We start from the raw sequence: 18,258 nt of genomic DNA on the forward strand, positions 1-18,258 counted from the left end.
AGAGAGATCCTTGATGAAAACCTGCTCCAGAGCGCTCAGGACCTCCGACTGTGGTGACAAGACAACCCAGTACAGAGAGATCCTTGATGAAAACCTGCTCCAGAACACTCAGGACCTCCGACTGGGGTGAACATTCACCTTCCAACAGGACAACGACCCTAAACACACAGCCAAGACAACGCAGGAATGGCTTCAGGACAAGTCTCTGAATGTCCTTGAGTGGCCCAGCCAGAGCCTGGACTTGAACCCGATCGAACATCTCTGGAGAGACCTGAAAATATCTGTGCAGCAACGCTTCCCATCCAACCTGATAGAACTTGAGAGGATCTGCAGAGAAGAATGGGGAGAAACTCCCCAAAATAAAGGCGTGCCAAGTTTATAGCGTCATACCCAAGAAGACTCTAGGCTGTAATCTCTTCCAAAGGGGCTTCAACAATACTTATGTTTTTGATTTTTAATACATTTACTTTGTCATTATAGTATATTGTTGCAGATTAATAAGAAAAAACACATTTAATCATTTTTAGAATAAGGCTGTAACAAAATGTGGAAACAGTCAAAAGGTCTGAATACACCGTATATATTTATATATTTCAAATAGCTGGCCTTTTTCTGGCATAATCTTTACGAACAAATCGGAATAAATAAAAATATGTGCTGCCCTCCGTCGAATTCGGAAATCCCAACGTGGCCCACTCCCGGTCTAAACTAACCCAGTTGTTATAGGCCAGTCTCTAACTACCCGTCTCTCTCCTCTCCCTCTCCAGGTGTGATAGCGTACTCCATCGGCATCGCCTGGGCAGCGCAGGACGAGCTGGAATACATCGCCACCGACCCCGACAAGGAGCACTCCTACTTCGTAGACGAGTTTGACAGCCTCTACAAGTTCGTCCCCAAGGTGGTCAATAACATCTGTCAGGAGTTCAACTCACAGCCACGCAACTGAGCTGAGCAGGGAGGGCACCTTATTCCCTATATAGTGCACTACTTTTGAACAGGGCCCCTAGGGCCATAGACCCGCCTTGCTTACGTACACCTATACTTATAAATCTGTGCTTACATATCAAGGAAACAAGGAAGGAAGGAAGAATACGTCTGTAAAGTTTTGAAACAGGGGCTTAGGGGCTGTAGGGAGGGGGTTAGATATTTGTATTAGGATCCCCACAAACTAATTAGCAGCACTATCATGGAGACAGGACAGGGTCTGTACAAAATGTATTAGCGGTAAGTTACCAACATGAAACATTGTTGTAATAGTTGGTTCTGAATGGGTAATAGTTTAATGCCCATGGGAGGTTATTGGTTTGAAGGCAGTGGGCATAGGAACATTAATAAAATTGGCTCACAACGATTCAACTTTGGCCATGTGATCTCAACTGTTGTTGGTGTTCTGGTAACAGTCAGGGGGTGTTTAATGTTCTCAATCCTAATCATGTAACATAACTGATGAAAAAGTAAAACCACCTGGACGTGGTGCTTACCTGTGTTGAGGTCAATGTAATAATTTTTTAAAAGTGGTTTTATTTTCCACGTCCTAATAAACTGAAAAAGGATAAACTATTAATTGGTAAAGTTCAACTTTTTATTTATTTTTTGTTAAATTCAAATCACTTCCTGAATTGGCTGACTGAAATTTGAATTGAGCCCAACCTTCATGCTTACAGAAAAAACTATAAAGCATGCCTAGACTACTTCTTCTGTCTTAACACACCACACACTCTGCTGCTTATATATTGGCCTTATGGGGACATGGTGCTTATAGAGAGACATAGCCTTATGGGGACATGGTGCTTATAGAGACATAGCCTTATGGGGACATGGTGCTTATAGAGACATAGCCTTATGGGGACATGGCCTTATGGGGACATGGTGCTTATAGAGAGACATAGCCTTATGGGGACATGGTGCTTATAGAGACATAGCCTTATGGGGACATGGTGCTTATAGAGACATAGCCTTATGGGGACATGGCCTTATGGGGACATGGTGCTTATAGAGAGACATAGCCTTATGGGGACATGGCCTTATGGGGACATGGTGCTTATAGAGAGACATAGCCTTATGGGGACATGGTGCTTATAGAGACATAGCCTTATGGGGACATGGTGCTTATAGAGACATAGCCTTATGGGGACATGGCCTTATGCGGACATGGCCTTATGGGGACATGGTGCTTATAGAGACATAGCATTATGGGGACATGGTGCTTATAGAGACATAGCATTATGGGGACATGGTGCTTATAGAGACATAGCGTTATGGGGACATGGCCTTATGGGGACATGGTGCTTATAGAGAGACATAGCCTTATGGGGACATGGCCTTATGGGGACATGGTGCTTATAGAGAGACATAGCCTTATGGGGACATGGCCTTATGGGGACATGGTGCTTATAGAGAAACATAGCCTTATGGGGACATGGTGCTTATAGAGACATAGCCTTATGGGGACATGGTGCTTATAGAGAGACATAGCCTTATGGGGACATGGTGCTTATAGAGAGACATAGCCTTATGGGGACATGGTGCTTATAGAGAGACATAGCCTTATGGGGACATGGTGCTTATAGAGAAACATAGCCTTATGGGGACATGGTGCTTATAGAGAAACATAGCTTTATGGGGACATGGTGCTTATAGAGAAACATAGCCTTATGGGGACATGGTGCTTATAGAGAAACATAGCCTTATGGGGACATGGTGCTTATAGAGACATAGCCTTATGGGGACATGGACTTATGGGGACATGGTGCTTATAGAGAAACATAGCCTTATGGGGACATGGTGCTTATAGAGACATAGCCTTATGGGGACATGGCCTTATGGGGACATGGTGCTTATAGAGACATAGCCTTATGGGGACATGGTGCTTATAGAGACATAGCCTTATGGGGACATGGTGCTTAGAGAGACACAGCCTTATGGGGACATTGTGCTTATAGAGAAACATAGCCTTATGGGGACATGGTGCTTATAGAGAAACATAGCCTTATGGGGGCATGGCCTTATGGGGACATGGTGCTTATAATGACATAGCCTTATGGGGACATGGTGCTTACAGAGACACATAGCCTTATGGGGGCATGGCCTTATGGGGACATGGTGCTTATAGAGACATAGCCTTATGGGGACATGGTGCTTACAGAGACACATAGCCTTATGGGGGCATAGCCTTATGGGGACATGGTGCTTATAGAGACATAGCCTTATGGGGGCATGGCCTTATAGGGACATGGTGCTTATAGAGACATAGCCTTATGGGGACATGGTGCTTATAGAGACATAGCCTTATGGGGGCATGGCCTTATAGGGACATGGTGCTTATAGAGACATAGCCTTATGGGGACATGGCCTTATGGGGACATGGTGCTTATAGAGACATAGCCTTATAGAGACATAGCCTTATGGGGACATGGCCTTATGGGGACATGGTGCTTATAGAGACATAGCCTTATGGGGACATGGTGCTTATAGAGAAACATACCCTTATGGGGACATGGTGCTTATAGAGGCATAGCCTTATGGGGACATGGTGCTTAGAGAGAGACATAACCTTATGGGGACATGGTGCTTAGAGAGACATAGCCTTATGGGGACATGGCCTTATGGTGCTTATAGAGACATAGCCTTATGGGGACATGGTGCTTAGAGAGAGACATAACCTTATGGGGACATGGTGCTTATAGAGAGACATAGCCTTATGGGGACATGGCCTTATGGGGACATGGTGCTTATAGATAAACATAGCCTTATGGGGACATGGTGCTTATAGATAAACATAGCCTTATGGGGACATGGTGCTTATAGATAAACATAGCCTTATGGGGACATGGTGCTTATAGATAAACATAGCCTTATGGGGACATGGTGCTTATAGATAGACATAGCCTTATGGGGACATGGTGCTTATAGATAAACATAGCCTTATGGGGACATGGTGCTTATAGATAAACATAGCCTTATGGGGACATGGTGCTTATAGAGAAACATAGCCTTATGGGGACATGGTGCTTATAGAGAGACATAGCCTTATGGGGACATGGTGCTTATAGAGAGACATAGCCTTATGGGGACATGGTGCTTATAGAGAAACATATCCTTATGGGGACATGGTGCTTATAGAGAAACATACCCTTATGGGGACATGGTGCTTATAGAGGCATAGCATTATGGGGACATGGTGCTTATAGAGACATAGCATTATGGGGACATGGTGCTTATAAAGACAAAGCCTTATGGGGACATAGCCTTATGGGGACATGGTGCTTAGAGAGAGACAACCTTATGGGGACATGGCCTTATGGGGACATGGCCTTATGGGGACATGGTGCTTACAGAGAAACATAGCCCTATGGGGACATGGTGCTTATAGAGACATAGCCCTATGGGGACATGGTGCTTATAGAGACATAGCCTTATGGGGACATGGTGCTTATAGAGACATAGCCCTATGGGGACATGGTGCTTATGGGGACATGGTGCTTATAGAGACATAGCCTTATGGGGACATGGTGCTTATAGAGACATAGCCTTATGGGGACATGGTGCTTATAGAGACATAGCCTTATGGGGACATGGTGCTTAGCACTCCCTCTTAAGGCCTAATAACACAGTGCAGAAATACAATATGGTGATTTACAGTAGATTGAAAGGGATAAGACTGCAGACAACTATCTTTGAAGAGGACCGACAGTCATCAGACCATGTGTGTTTATACTGTGTGTTTTTTTTTTTATAGAGGAGAGATTTGATTTTAAGGACATTTTAAGGACGAGTTAAAAAAAAACAATGTTGTGCCAAGATTGACAATTCATGTTGGTGTTCTTTCTTTGGGTTTTGTTGTCATGATTGGATGTTATTGATACATGCTGACTGATAACTTTGGAAGTGAAAGCCCCATAACACTCAATCCACAAAACCTGAAGGGGCCATACTTCTGATTTAGCATGTTAGCGGCTAACAAGCACAGGTTTAAACCTGAAAGACCCATACTTCTGACTTAGCATGTTAGCGGCTAACAAGAACAGGTTTAAACCTGAAAGACCCATACTTCTGACTTAGCATGTTAGCAGCTAACAAGGACAGGTTTTAACCTGAAAGACCCATACTTCTGACTTAGCATGTTAGCGGCTAACAAGAACAGGTTTAAACCTGAAAGACCCATACTTCTGACTTAGCATGTTAGCAGCTAACAAGGACAGGTTTTAACCTGAAAGACCCATACTTCTGACTTAGCATGTTAGCAGCTAACAAGAACAGGTTTAAACCTGAAAGACCCATACTTCTGATTTAGCATGTTAGCGGCTAACAAGGACAGGTTTTAACCTGAAAGACCCATACTTCTGACTTAGCATGTTAGCGGCTAACAAGTGCAGGTATAAACCTGAAGGGGCCATACTTCTGATTTAGCATGTTAGCGGCTAACAAGCACAGGTTTAAACCTGAAAGACCCATACTTCTGATTTAGCATGTTAGCGGCTAACAAGCACAGGTTTAAACCTGAAAGACCCATACTTCTGACTTAGCATGTTAGCGGCTAACAAGAACAGGTTTTAACCTGAAAGACCCATACTTCTGACTTAGCATGCTAGCAGCTAACAAGTGCAGGTATAAACATGAAGGGGCCATACTTCTGATTTAGCATGTTAGCAGCTAACAAGCACAGGTTTAAACCTGAAGGACCCATACTTCTGATTTAGCATGTTAGCGGCTAACTAGCACAGTTTTAAACCTGCAGGTAACATCTTTAGCAGCTTTTCGCATTTCAAATTAGAAAACATGTCTTACTTGGGAACTCTAACTGGCTCCTAACTGTCTTTTAATCAAAACAAATGAACAGTTCACTCTTTATTTACGTCAAATTAACACATGGTCAAGTGAAAGAAACGCTTGAAGAGGAAGTTGTAGTTCTCTACCAGCTCTGATACTGTACCTATAAATAGATCAAAAACTAATACTTTTAACCTTAACAGTGTTCCTCACAAACTAAACCAGGGTCGTATTCATTAGTGCACATCGTAGCAAAAAAACATTTAACAAGGGAAAAAAATGAAAATGAGTTTCTTATTGGACAGATTCAAGTAGTCCCTCCCTGTTTCAGTCCATTTTCATCCATTGGGTGACTAATGAACACAAGCCCAGTTCTACTCTCCTCCCTCTATTCTTCCAATATAATGTGCTTCCTTCTAGTTCACATGGCTGATATTGGTTTGTATTTATATAATCTCCCTGTTTTTTATTTTTTATCCTGTTTGTACATATGAATATTAAACAGCCCTGTCATTTTCCAATACATATTTGATCAATATTTTAAATGCGATTTTTAATAAAAATGATAATAAATCTAAAGAAAATCTTGTGATATTATTCAGTGACAGAAGAGAGGTACTTGTTACCAGAGTAATCATATGCAAAAACTTCAAATCTGTATATATTTGTGTGCAGCTATATTAGATTCTAGTAGCGTATCAGTTTTGTCATGGGACTGACTGGACAGCTGTCTCTATACCATCATTCCTGTTCTATACCAAACATTACCTACAACACACACAACTAAGAGAAAAAACTGCAAAATTCCCAAGTTAACACAATTGGAAGATTCTGGGAATCATTTTTTTTTTTTTTTAAACTAGGCAAGTCAGTTAAGAACAAATTCTTATTTACAGTGACGGCCTACACCGGGCCAAACCTCGACGACACTGGGCCAATTGTGCTTCGCCCTATGGGACTCCCACTCACGGCCGGGTTGTGGTACAGCCTGGATTCTGAACCAGGGTGTCTGTAGTGACTCCCCAAGCACCGAGATGCTGCGCCACTCGGGGGAGCCCCAAATCACGAGGGAACAAGAACATCCTCCAAACAGGATGTCCAAAACAAGAGTTTGGGGAAAGTGACAGGAACTAGAGGAAGAAAAAATCATTACATTTCTCTACAACGAAAATGTTGTAAAAATCAGACAGAATCAAAAAAACATCCTCTCCCCTCCTCCGGGTCTCTCAATTCACAGGTTGTGAAATCTCTCTCTCAAAATCATGGACAAGAAACAAACTATTTTACAGCAGTTTTAATGAGAACAGACTTTCATATGCAAACCAGCGATCGTTACGGTCTGAGAAAATAGCTCATCAGTTACATGGATATTTTTGATGGATTTGTGGAACAAATGTTTGTATGAACATAACATATTGTATTGTACTACAGCTCTCGGGGATGGCATCCAAAATGGCACCCTATTCCCTATATAGTGCACTACTTTAGACCAGGAACCTATGGACCCTAAAACGAGTGCACTATATAGGGAATTAGGGTGCCATTTGGGATGCTTACCCTACTCGGAGACGTTTCACACTCAGTGTCCACCGAGCACGCTGCAGGCCAAACTCAGTGTCCAATGAGCACGCTGCAGGCCACACTCAGTGTCCAATGAGCACGCTGCAGGCCAAACTCAGTGTCCAATGAGCACGCTGCAGGCCACACTCAGTGTCCAATGAGCACGCTGCAGGCCAAACTCAGTGTCCACTGAGCACGCTGCAGGCCAAACTCAGTGTCCACTGAGCACGCTGCAGGCCACACTCAGTGTCCAATGAGCACGCTGCAGGCCAAACTCAGTGTCCACTGAGCACGCGCTCAGTGTCCAATGAGCACGCTGCAGGCCACTCAGTGTCCAATGAGCACGCTGCAGGCCACACTCAGTGTCCAATGAGCACGCTGCAGGCCAAACTCAGTGTCCACTGAGCACGCTGCAGGCCAAACTCAGTGTCCACTGAGCACGCTGCAGGCCAAACTCAGTGTCCACTGAGCACGCTGCAGGCCAAACTCAGTGTCCAATGAGCACGCTGCAGGCCACACTCAGTGTCCAATGAGCACGCTGCAGGCCACACTCAGTGTCCACTGAGCACGCTGCAGGCCAAACTCAGTGTCCAATGAGCACGCTGCAGGCCACACTCAGTTGTCCAATGAGCACGCTGCAGGCCAAACTCAGTGGCTGGCATTGTAAAGATGGACCAACATACTTAAAACTCCTATTGTAGAACCAGATGGTTTACTTTGGGAAACATGTTGTTGTACAGTTTTATAACAAGGAATTCTTCGAACAAATAGGAAATATTAACTTGATCGTCTGTTTGGCGGATTCCCTTCTACCCTGGTCCCAGACCTGTTAGTGCATTTCTTTTCAACTCTTATATGGTCAATGGCAAGAGAGGACAAACTGATCTGGGGACAAGGCTTCTTTTCACCCATGCTTTTTATATATATATATATAAAAAAAAAAGAGCACTCAAACTCACAGTCAGTTTTAAGACTTAATATATATTTTGTTTATTATACGTATTTGTAATTCTACATCCAATATTTTTGTTAAAATGGACACCATCGTGACAACCTTTCCCTATCAACGCTGTCTGCCCCCCGCAAAAACACATGCTCTGTAAAATAACTTTTGTTTCAAGACTTTTTTTTTTTTTAAAGCAAAGGCACATTTTTTAATAAGTATTTTTAAAAGGAAAGCAGAGAGAGAAACTGGCTGGCTGGTGGGTGGGCAGAGACAGAGTCAGCCCGGGGGAGACAGAGTCAGCCCGGGGGAGACAGAGTCAGCCCGGGGGAGACAGAGTCAGCCCGGGGGAGACAGAGTCAGCCCGGGGGAGACAGAGTCAGCCCGGGGGAGACAGAGTCAGCCCGGGGGAGACAGAGTCAGCCCGGGGGAGACAGAGTCAGCCCGGGGAGACAGAGTCAGCCCGGGGAGACAGAGGGGAAAAGCGAGATGCTTCCATCTAAGACAGCCAGCCAGCATCTCCAACACAACACTGAAAATGACTTGGAGGAGAAGGAGGGACCAGGGAGCAGACGGCCTGATCTGAAGGGAGAAGTCTGGGCCTAGAGATTGGGGAAATGGGGGGGCTTGGGGTTCTGGTTAATGGGCATGACGACATGAGGGGGTAGGGCATGGTGCTCCACCTCGCTAGTGAGTCTACACTATAAAACACCTGTCTGTCTGTCTTCAACGCCCTCGCTAGCTGTGAAGGGAAGACAGACCATAAGGTTAGTCTGAAGACAGACCATAAGGTTAGTCTGAAGACAATAGTATCAGTCTGTGTGCGTGTTCATTGGCCCCGGATCCGAGAAAGAGGGTCTTTGTGGCCGGTCATACCCAGGGGCCTGCCTGGATTGCACAGGGATGAGGAAGCCTTGTGCCCAATCGCAGTTCCCCTAACAGACCTCTGAGCCAACCACAGCCCTGGCCCTATCCCTCTGGAGGCGGGCCTAGTCTGCAGCTTAGAAGTGGCTATTGGCTGCATCATCCACCAGTCAAAACAGGGAACCAGTAGTGTGAGAGGTGATATATGAGGGGAAGTCTGCGTGGAACCTCACACGCTCGTTTCTTAAGGTCCCGCCCCTCCTGTGTCTCTATTGATCCCTGGTGCTGGGAGGCCGTGTCGGTGGGCTGATTGGTCCTCGTCATACGAACACCTTGGCAAGAGCGTCTGCCCCAGCGGAGGCGATGTAGGCCTTAGAGGGGTGGAAGGCCACGTCATGGATAGACTCATCATTCTTCTTCCTGTGAGCTGTAAACTCCTGGATACACGTCTTAGTCTCCAGGTTCCACAGACGAATAGAACAGTCATGACCTGAGGGAGGGGAGAGGAAGGTGAACAGTAGTTGGGCGACAAGGCAGTTTACATAAAGTTCTAGGCCCTCTCCTGTTTAATAAAGTATACAGCTCTGGTGTCCCCCAGGGCTCAGCTCTAGGACCTCTCCTGTTTAATAAAGTATACAGTTCTGGTGTCCCCCAGGGCTAATCTCTAGGCCCCCAACTGTTTAATAAAATATACAGCTCTGGTGTCCCCCAGGGCTCAGCTCTAGGCCCCCTACTGTTTCATAAGGTCTGTCATATGCTCATAAGGGACTCTACTACCATTGCACGCAGTAATAAAATATATCTAGCTAAGAATGTTAGAAATCGTTATTGAGAGTTGTTCGCTACTTACTGCCAGACATCAGATAGAGCCCGTTGGGGTCGACAGCTAGACTGGTAACAGCATCCAGGTGGGCCACCATTGAGTGGATCAGCTTTCCTGAAGAGTTCAAATTGACAACATGTGTTAATTTTATATATATATGTGTGTTTCTGCTTTCTGTGAATGCATCAGTTTAAGTGTACTCAATCTACTTTTAAAAACAAACTGCTGTGTTAAACCAAACTGGATCAAGAGGAGTAAAAACTGGACGACTGCCAGAGGACTGATGGAGGACCACTGAGATCCTACTTAGTTTTGTGCGGAGGACACGTTTGTATGTAGACCAACAAAATGGTTGTGTAACCTGTGTTGTTGTCGAAGAACTTGATGTGTCTATCCTCTTCAGCGGTGATGGTGATGGGGAGGGTGGGGTGACTCAGCACCTTGTTGATCTGACAGCGGGTACCTGGAGAGAGGAGTGATTGCTTCCTTGTTTAACAGGCCAATCTGAACATCCCTCCCACCCCTCTTCCTGCTCCCCTCCTCCTCCCTCCAGACCTACCTGTATCTGCAGCAGACTCCAGGCTGAGCACTAGTTGCTGTGTCTCCATGTTGAACAGGCCAATCCGACCGCTGGTGAACGATGTCACCATGTGGGCGGGGTCACTGCAGAGCAGGTCCACTGAGGACGGCACGCCAAATTCTGAAGCAGGAAGCAAGACAAACGCACGCCATTCTCTGGGTTAAAACACCAGTAGTTCCGGTCAACACATTAACTTACTATTCCGTTTAAAAAAAGTCACTCAACCATATCAGTCGATTTCACCACAGAAGTTTTATATCATGAACACACAAACACAATTCATGAAGTGCAAAGGCCATGTTAACCTCTTGAAACTAAGGGGCACTATCTTCACTTTTGGAAAAAATAACATTCCCAAAGTAAAACGGGCTATTTCTCAGGACCACATGCTAGAACATGCATATAATTGACAGCTTAGGATAGAAAACACTCTAAAGTTTCCAAAACTGTAAAAATATTGTCTGTGAGTATAACAGAACTGATATTGCAGGCGAAAGCCTGAGAAAAATCCAATCAGGAAGGGACTCTTATTTAGAAGCCTGAGAAAAATCCAATCAGGAAGGGACTCTTATTTAGAAGCCTGAGAACAATCCAATCAGGAAGGGACTCTTATTTAGAAGCCTGAGAACAATCCAATCAGGAAGGGACTCTTATTTAGAAGCCTGAGAACAATCCAATCAGGAAGGGACTCTTATTTAGAAGCCTGAGAACAATCCAATCAGGAAGGGACTCTTATTTAGAAGCCTGAGAACAATCCAATCAGGAAGGGACTCTTATTTAGAAGCCTGAGAACAATCCAATCAGGAAGGGACTCTTATTTAGAAGCCTGAGAACAATCCAATCAGGAAGGGACTCTTATTTAGAAGCCTGAGAACAATCCAATCAGGAAGGGACTCTTATTTAGAAGCCTGAGAACAATCCAATCAGGAAGGGACTCTTATTTAGAAGCCTGAGAACAATCCAATCAGGAAGGGACTCTTATTTAGAAGCCTGAGAACAATCCAATCAGGAAGGGACTCTTATTTAGAAACCTCTGTTGATGACAATTCTCCCGGATCCGGGATGGGTAGTTCCAAGAGATTTAATATGAATTCCAAAATACAGAAAATGAACAGGGGGAAGGGGAAAAAATGACAGTGTGCCAGTGCTGGGTTGGTGTTGGAGGTGTCCCAGAGCCTGTCTGTGTGTACCTTTATTTTGGAAGGTGACCAGGGCAGGCTTGGTATCGGAGGCGTCCCACAGTTTGACGGTGCCGTCTCCAGAGCAAGACAGGAGTCTCCGATGAACACCACTGTACACCAGACCCCACACCGAGTCAGTATGACCACACAGCGCCCCACGCAGGACAGATGGCTCTATTACACATGTTGAGAGAGAGACAAAGTGTTAGCAGTTGATGTTACTCATCAATAACACAGACTCCCAAAAGAAAATCAGGTGGAGAAAAATAGGTTTATTCAAAGAGAACGAATCAAAGATGCTATGCTGAGAAGTAGATGATTATTCTTCCCTGTCCTCAGTGTTTCTCCACAGAACAAAGGGACATGATGTCATTTATAACCCCCAACCCTAGCCTGTGGCTGACCAATTAGAATACCTTGCAGTAAAATTGGGCCAATGGCCAAATAACAAGTATCCTGTTTCAGGCTCAACGTATATACTATTCAGGGGACCAATGGAAACTTGACTACAGGAAGCTATGGGTCTAGGACTGAATCCACTACATAGATTTTTACAAAAGGGAAGAAGAGAGAAACCGCCAGAGAGCAACCCGAGAGAGACAGGGGAGCCCAGAGAGAGAGCCCAGAGAGAGAGACACAGGGGAGCCCAGAGAGAGAGACACAGGGGAGCCCAGAGAGAGAGACACAGGGGAGCCAGAGAGAGAGACACAGGGGAGCCAGAGAGAGAGACACAGGGGAGCCAGAGAGAGAGACAGGGGAGCCCAGAGAGAGAGACACAGGGGAGCCAGAGAGAGAGAGAGAGAGAGAGAGAGAGAGAGAGATACAGGCAGCCAGCCCTCTGTTCTTACCGTAAGAATCGTATGGGTCTAGGTTAGGGTTCGGTGTGTTCCAGCTCTGAATGGTGCCGTCCAGCCCTCCACTGAAACACTGCTCTCCTGTACTGCTCATCACAACACACAGCACTGCACCCTGGTGGGCCCTGGAGGGTTCAGAGGAGATGACATGGGTTCTTTGCACATCTACAGAGGCATTCCATGGAGATGAAGACCTTGACCTGAGAGAGATGAAGACCGAGACACAGGGGAGACCAGAACTTTGAGACAGACAGGGAGCCCAGAAAAGGTCAAATACATTTTTGAGCAAGACATAGAGTCCATTTTGATTTGATTTATTACATTCAGGAAGTAAATTGAAATTCCAATTCTCCCCTATTGGACTCCAAACCTGGTGAAAGGAATGTCTCTAGTCCAAGTCTCTACTTTAGTGAAGTAGACACCGAGTTATAGGTCAGTCTTACTTCTTGGCGGGGGCAGTCTTCTGCAGGTTCCACATCTTCAGCGTGTGGTCCTCCGAGGCGGTCACTAGAACCGGTTCTACGGGGTGGAACGCCAGACCTCGGACCCCGTCAAAGTGGCTCCGCAGGGTCAACTTGGGGTTCCACGTCCTCCTCAGGGCATCCTTGTTGTTGGACATCTGAGGAGGGAGGGGGAAACGCCGTGGATTATGGGTAGATAAAGTGTGGAAGTCAACAGCAATCATTTTCATCTCTTGCATTTAGTGTGCAGTATTCCCAAGTGCTGCTGTGGTTGAGGAAGGTATTGAGTGGACAGACATCAGTAATGTCAATACTCAGACATCAGTAATGTCAATACTCAGGACATCAGTAATGTCAATACTCAGGACATCAGTAATGTCCATACACAGGACATCAGTAATGTCAATACTCAGGACGTCAGTAATGTCAATACTGGAGAGTAATGTCAATACTCAGGCGAGTAATGTCAAAAGGCGTCAGTAATGTGACGCCAGTAATGTCAATACTTTGACGCCAGTAATGTCAATACCAGAATGTCAATACTGGACGCCAGTAATGTCAATACTCAGGCGTCAGTAATGTCAATACTCAGACGTCAGTAATTTTCAGAGCAAGTAATGTCAATACTCAGGGCGTCAGTATTCAATACTCAGATTAATGTCAATACTTATTAATGTCAATACTCAGGAAGTAGTAATGTCAATACTCAGAAGTAATGTCAATACTCAGGCGTCAGTAATGTCAATACTCAGGCGTCAGTAATGTCAATACTCAGGCGTCAGTATTGGACTCAATACAATACCAGGGCGTAATGTCAATACTCAGGACGAGTATGTCAATACTCAGGGCGCCAGTAATGTCAATCTACTTTAGTGAAATGTCAATACTCAGGACGCCAGTAATGTCAATACTCAGGCGTCGCCAGTAATGTCAATTCAGGACGCCAGTAATGTCAATACTCAGGACGCCAGTAATGTCAATACTCAGGACGCCAGTAATGTCAATACTCAGGTCAGTAATGTCAATACTCAGGCGTCAGTAATGTCAATACTCGGGGCGTCAGTAATGTCAATACTCAGACGTCAGTAATGTCAATACCAGACGCCAGTAATGTCAATACTCAGCGTCAGTAATGTCAATACTCCGAGGCGGTAATGTCAATACTCAGAACCGCCAGTAATGTCAATACTCAGGGCCAGTAATGTCAATACGGACGTCAGTAATGTCAATACGGAGTAATGTCAATACCAGGCCAGTAATGTCAATACTCAGGACGCCAGTAATGTCAATACCAGGGCCAGTAATGTCAATACTCAGGGCGCCAGTAATGTCAATACTCAGGACGCCAGTAATGTCCAGTAATGTCAATACTCAGGGCGCCAGTAATGTCAATACTCAGGGCGTCAGTAATGTCAATACTCAGGGCGCCAGTAATGTCAATACTCAGGACGCCAGTAATGTCAATACTCAGGGAATGTCAATACTCAGGGATGTCAATACTCAGACGCCAGTAATGTCAATACTCAGGGCGCCAGTAATGTCAATACTCAGGGCCAGTAATGTCAATACTCAGGGCGGAAGTAATGTCAATACTCAGGAACAGTAATGTCAATACATTTGTCAATACTCAGGGCGTTGTAATGTCAATACTCAGTGTAATGTCAATACTCAGACGTCAGTAATGCAATACTCAGACTGTAATGTCAATACTCAGGAATGTCAATACTGACATCAGTAATGTCAATACATCAGTAATGTCAATACTCAGACATCAGTAATGTCAATACTCAGTAATGACATCAGTAATGTCAATACATCAGTCAATACTCAGACATCAGTAATGTCAATACTCAGACATCAGTACATCAGTAATGTCAATACTCAGACATCAGTAATGTCAATGTCAGACATCAGTAATGTCAATACTCAGACATCAGTAATGTCAATACTCAGACATCAGTAATGTCCATCAGTAATGTCAATACTCAGACATCAGTAATGTCCATCAGTAATGTCAATACTCAGACATCAGTAATGTCAATACTCAGACATCAGTAATGTCCATCAGTAATGTCAATACTCAGGACATCAGTAATGTCCATCAGTAATGTCAATACTCAGACATCAGTAATGTCAATACTCAGACATCAGTAATGTCCATCAGTAATGTCAATACTCAGACATCAGTAATGTCCATCAGTAATGTCAATACTCAGACATCAGTAATGTCCATCAGTAATGTCAATACTCAGACATCAGTAATGTCAATACTCAGACATCAGTAATGTCCATCAGTAATGTCAATACTCAGACATCAGTAATGTCAATAGACATCAGTAATGTCAATACTCAGACATCAGTAATGTCAATACTCAGGACATCAGTAATGTCAATACTCAGACATCAGTAATGTCAATCAGTAATGTCAATACAGGACATCAGTAATGTCCATCAGTAATGTCAATACTCAGGACATCAGTAATGTCCATCAGTAATGTCAATACTCAGGACATCAGTAATGTCCATCAGTAATGTCAATACTCAGACATCAGTAATGTCCATCAGTAATGTCAATACTCAGGACATCAGTAATGTCCATCAGTAATGTCAATACTCAGACATCAGTAATGTCAATACTCAGACATCAGTAATGTCAATACTCAGACATCAGTAATGTCAATACTCAGACATCAGTAATGTCAATACTCAGACATCAGTAATGTCAATACTCAGACATCAGTAATGTCAATACTCAGACATCAGTAATGTCAATACTCAGACATCAGTAATGTCAATACTCAGACATCAGTAATGTCAATACTCAGACATCAGTAATGTCAATACTCAGACATCAGTAATGTCAATACTCAGACATCAGTAATGTCAATACTCAGACATCAGTAATGTCAATACTCAGACATCAGTAATGTCAATACTCAGACATCAGTAATGTCCATCAGTAATGTCAATACTCAGACATCAGTAATGTCCATCAGTAATGTCAATACTCAGACATCAGTAATGTCAATACTCAGACATCAGTAATTTACATATTCAGCGGAAGCAGAGATGGCTGGAGTCCGGGCCTTCCTTTCACACCGCCTGTTATACAGGGCCTGGACGGCAGGAGGCTCGTCCCCAGTGACGTACTGAGGCCGCACCCACCACCCAATCGAGGGCAGTGCAGCTGCTGTACCAAGCGGTGATGCAGCCAATCAAGATGCTTTGGAACTGAGGATTTTTTTTCAACCTCCTGGAGGGGGAAGAGGTGAAGTTGCGCCTTCTTCACGACCGAGTGGACCATTTTAAGTCCTGAATGATGTGGACACCCGAGGAAGCTCTCGACCCACTCCGCTACTATGGGGGCGTGGCTCGCCCTTCCGTTTCCTGTCGGCCACGATCAGCTCCTTGGTCTGACTGACGTTGAAGGAGAGGTTGTTGTTCTGGTGTCACACTGCCAGGTCACTGACCTCCTCCCTGTAGGCCGTCCTACCACCGCCGTTTCGTCCGCAAACTTGATGAGGGTGTTGGAGTCGTGAGTGGCCACGCAGTCGTGGGTGAACGGGGTGGGAATTCGCACACACCCATGTTGAGGGTCAGTGTGGCGAGGATGTGTTGTTGCCTGCCCTCACCACCTGGGGGCGGCCCGTCAGGAAGTCCAGGATCCAGGTGCAGAGGGAGGTGTTTAGTCCCAGGATCCTGAGCATAGTGATGAGCTTTGAGGGCACTATGGTGTTGAACGCTGAGCTGTAGTCAATGAACAGCATTCTTATTTAGGTGGGTAAGGGCAGTATGCAAACTCGAATGGTCTAAGGTGTCTGGTGATGATGGAGTTGATGTTACCAGCCTTTCAAAGGACAATACATTAACTAAATATCGTTTTAAAATCCTGATCAAGCTAAACACGATACCCCAAAATGACAAAGCAAAAACAGCTTAAGAAATTTTAGCAAATGTATTAAAAAAACATTACATTTAATATAACATTTACGTAATTATTTTGCTCAGTACTTTGTTGGAGCACCTTTGGCAGCGAGCTTGGCACACCTGTATTTTGGAGAGTTTCTCCCCATTCTTCTCTGCAGATCCTCTCAAGTTCTGTCAGGTTAGATGGGGAGCATTGCTATTTTCAGGTCTCTCCAGAGATCAGAGTTCAGGTTCAAGTCTGGGCTCTGGCTGAGCCTCTCAAGGACATTCAGAGATTTGTCCCGAAGCCACTCCTGTGTTGTCTTGACTGTGTGAGAGATGGGAGAACCTTCCAGAAGAACAAACATCTCAACAGAGGAACTCTGGAGCTCTGTCAGGTAAGGTTCTTGGTTACCTCCGAGGCCTTTCTCCCCGATTGCTCAGTTGACAGGGCGGCCGGCTCTAGGAAGAGTCTTGGTGGTTCCAAACTTCTTCCATTTAAGAATGATGGAGGCCACTGTGTTCTTGGGGACCTTCAATGCTGCAGAATGATGGAGGCCACTGTGTTCTTGGGGACCTTTAATGCTGCAGAATGATGGAGGCCACTGTGTTCTTGGGGACCTTCAATGCTGCAGAATGATGGAGGCCACTGTGTTCTTGGGGACCTTTAATGCTGCAGAATGATGGAGGCCACTGTGTTCTTGGGGACCTTTAATGCTGCAGAATGATGGAGGCCACTGTGTTCTTGGGGACCTTTAATGCTGCAGAATGATGGAGGACACTGTGTTCTTGGGGACCTTCAATGCTGCAGAATGATGGAGGCCACTGTGTTCTTGGGGACCTTTAATGCTGCAGAATGATGGAGGCCACTGTGTTCTTGGGGACCTTTAATGCTGCAGAATGATGGAGGCCACTGTGTTCTTGGGGACCTTTAATGCTGCAGAATGATGGAGGACACTGTGTTCTTGGGGACCTTTAATGCTGCAGAATGATGGAGGTCACTGTGTTCTTGGGGACCTTTAATGCTGCAGTAATGTTTTGTTCCTTTCACCCAGATCTGTGCCTCGACACAATCCTGTCTCGGGGCTCTACGGACAATTCCTTCGACCTCATGGCTTGGTTTTTGCTCTGACCTGCACTGTCAACTGTGAGACATTTACATAGACAGGTGTGTGCCTTTCCAAATCTTGTCCAATCAATTGAATGTACCACAGGTGGACTCCAATCAAGATGTAGAAACATCTCAAGGATGATCAATGGAAACAGGATGCACCGGAGCTCAATGTCGAGTCTCATAGCAAAGGGTCTGAATACTTA

At 45.0% G+C, this 18,258-nt stretch overlaps 1 protein-coding gene, 2 long non-coding RNA genes and 1 pseudogene across 7 annotated transcripts in view; 1 reads left to right on the forward strand and 3 right to left on the reverse strand.

Annotated features, from left to right (window-relative positions):
• vit (vitrin) overlaps positions 1-1,560 on the forward strand; it is a 101,436-nt gene extending 99,876 nt beyond the window's left edge. Inside the window, exon 23 of the mRNA XM_052497053.1 lies at positions 768-1,560. Coding sequence (XP_052353013.1) covers positions 768-946 — 179 coding nt within the window. The 3' untranslated portion in view covers positions 947-1,560. The remainder of the gene's footprint in view (positions 1-767) is intronic.
• Positions 1,561-1,768: 208 nt separating this feature from the next.
• Positions 1,769-4,376, reverse strand: LOC127915855 (uncharacterized). Of its 3 annotated transcripts, none has more exons than XR_008092582.1 (4): positions 4,282-4,376; positions 3,663-4,028; positions 2,737-2,988; positions 1,769-2,108 (listed from the first exon to the last, which is right to left on the reverse strand). It is a non-coding gene; the product is annotated as an uncharacterized LOC127915855 (long non-coding RNA). The 3 variants fall into 3 exon arrangements; XR_008092583.1 differs by lacking the exon at positions 1,769-2,108 and adding an exon at positions 2,115-2,458; XR_008092584.1 differs by lacking the exon at positions 4,282-4,376 and having other exon boundaries at positions 2,737-2,953; positions 3,663-3,794.
• Positions 4,377-4,885: 509 nt separating this feature from the next.
• On the reverse strand, positions 4,886-5,707 carry LOC127915858 (uncharacterized). Of its 3 annotated transcripts, none has more exons than XR_008092587.1 (4): positions 5,558-5,707; positions 5,326-5,499; positions 5,094-5,151; positions 4,916-5,035 (listed from the first exon to the last, which is right to left on the reverse strand). It is a non-coding gene; the product is annotated as an uncharacterized LOC127915858 (long non-coding RNA). The 3 variants fall into 3 exon arrangements; XR_008092585.1 differs by having other exon boundaries at positions 5,094-5,267; XR_008092586.1 differs by lacking the exon at positions 5,094-5,151 and having other exon boundaries at positions 4,886-4,977.
• Positions 5,708-8,257: 2,550 nt separating this feature from the next.
• LOC127906138 (striatin-like) overlaps positions 8,258-18,258 on the reverse strand; it is a 55,243-nt pseudogene continuing 45,242 nt past the window's right edge.

This window comes from Oncorhynchus keta, chromosome 3, assembly GCF_023373465.1.
Source record: "Oncorhynchus keta strain PuntledgeMale-10-30-2019 chromosome 3, Oket_V2, whole genome shotgun sequence".
Lineage (NCBI taxonomy): Eukaryota > Metazoa > Chordata > Actinopteri > Salmoniformes > Salmonidae > Oncorhynchus > Oncorhynchus keta.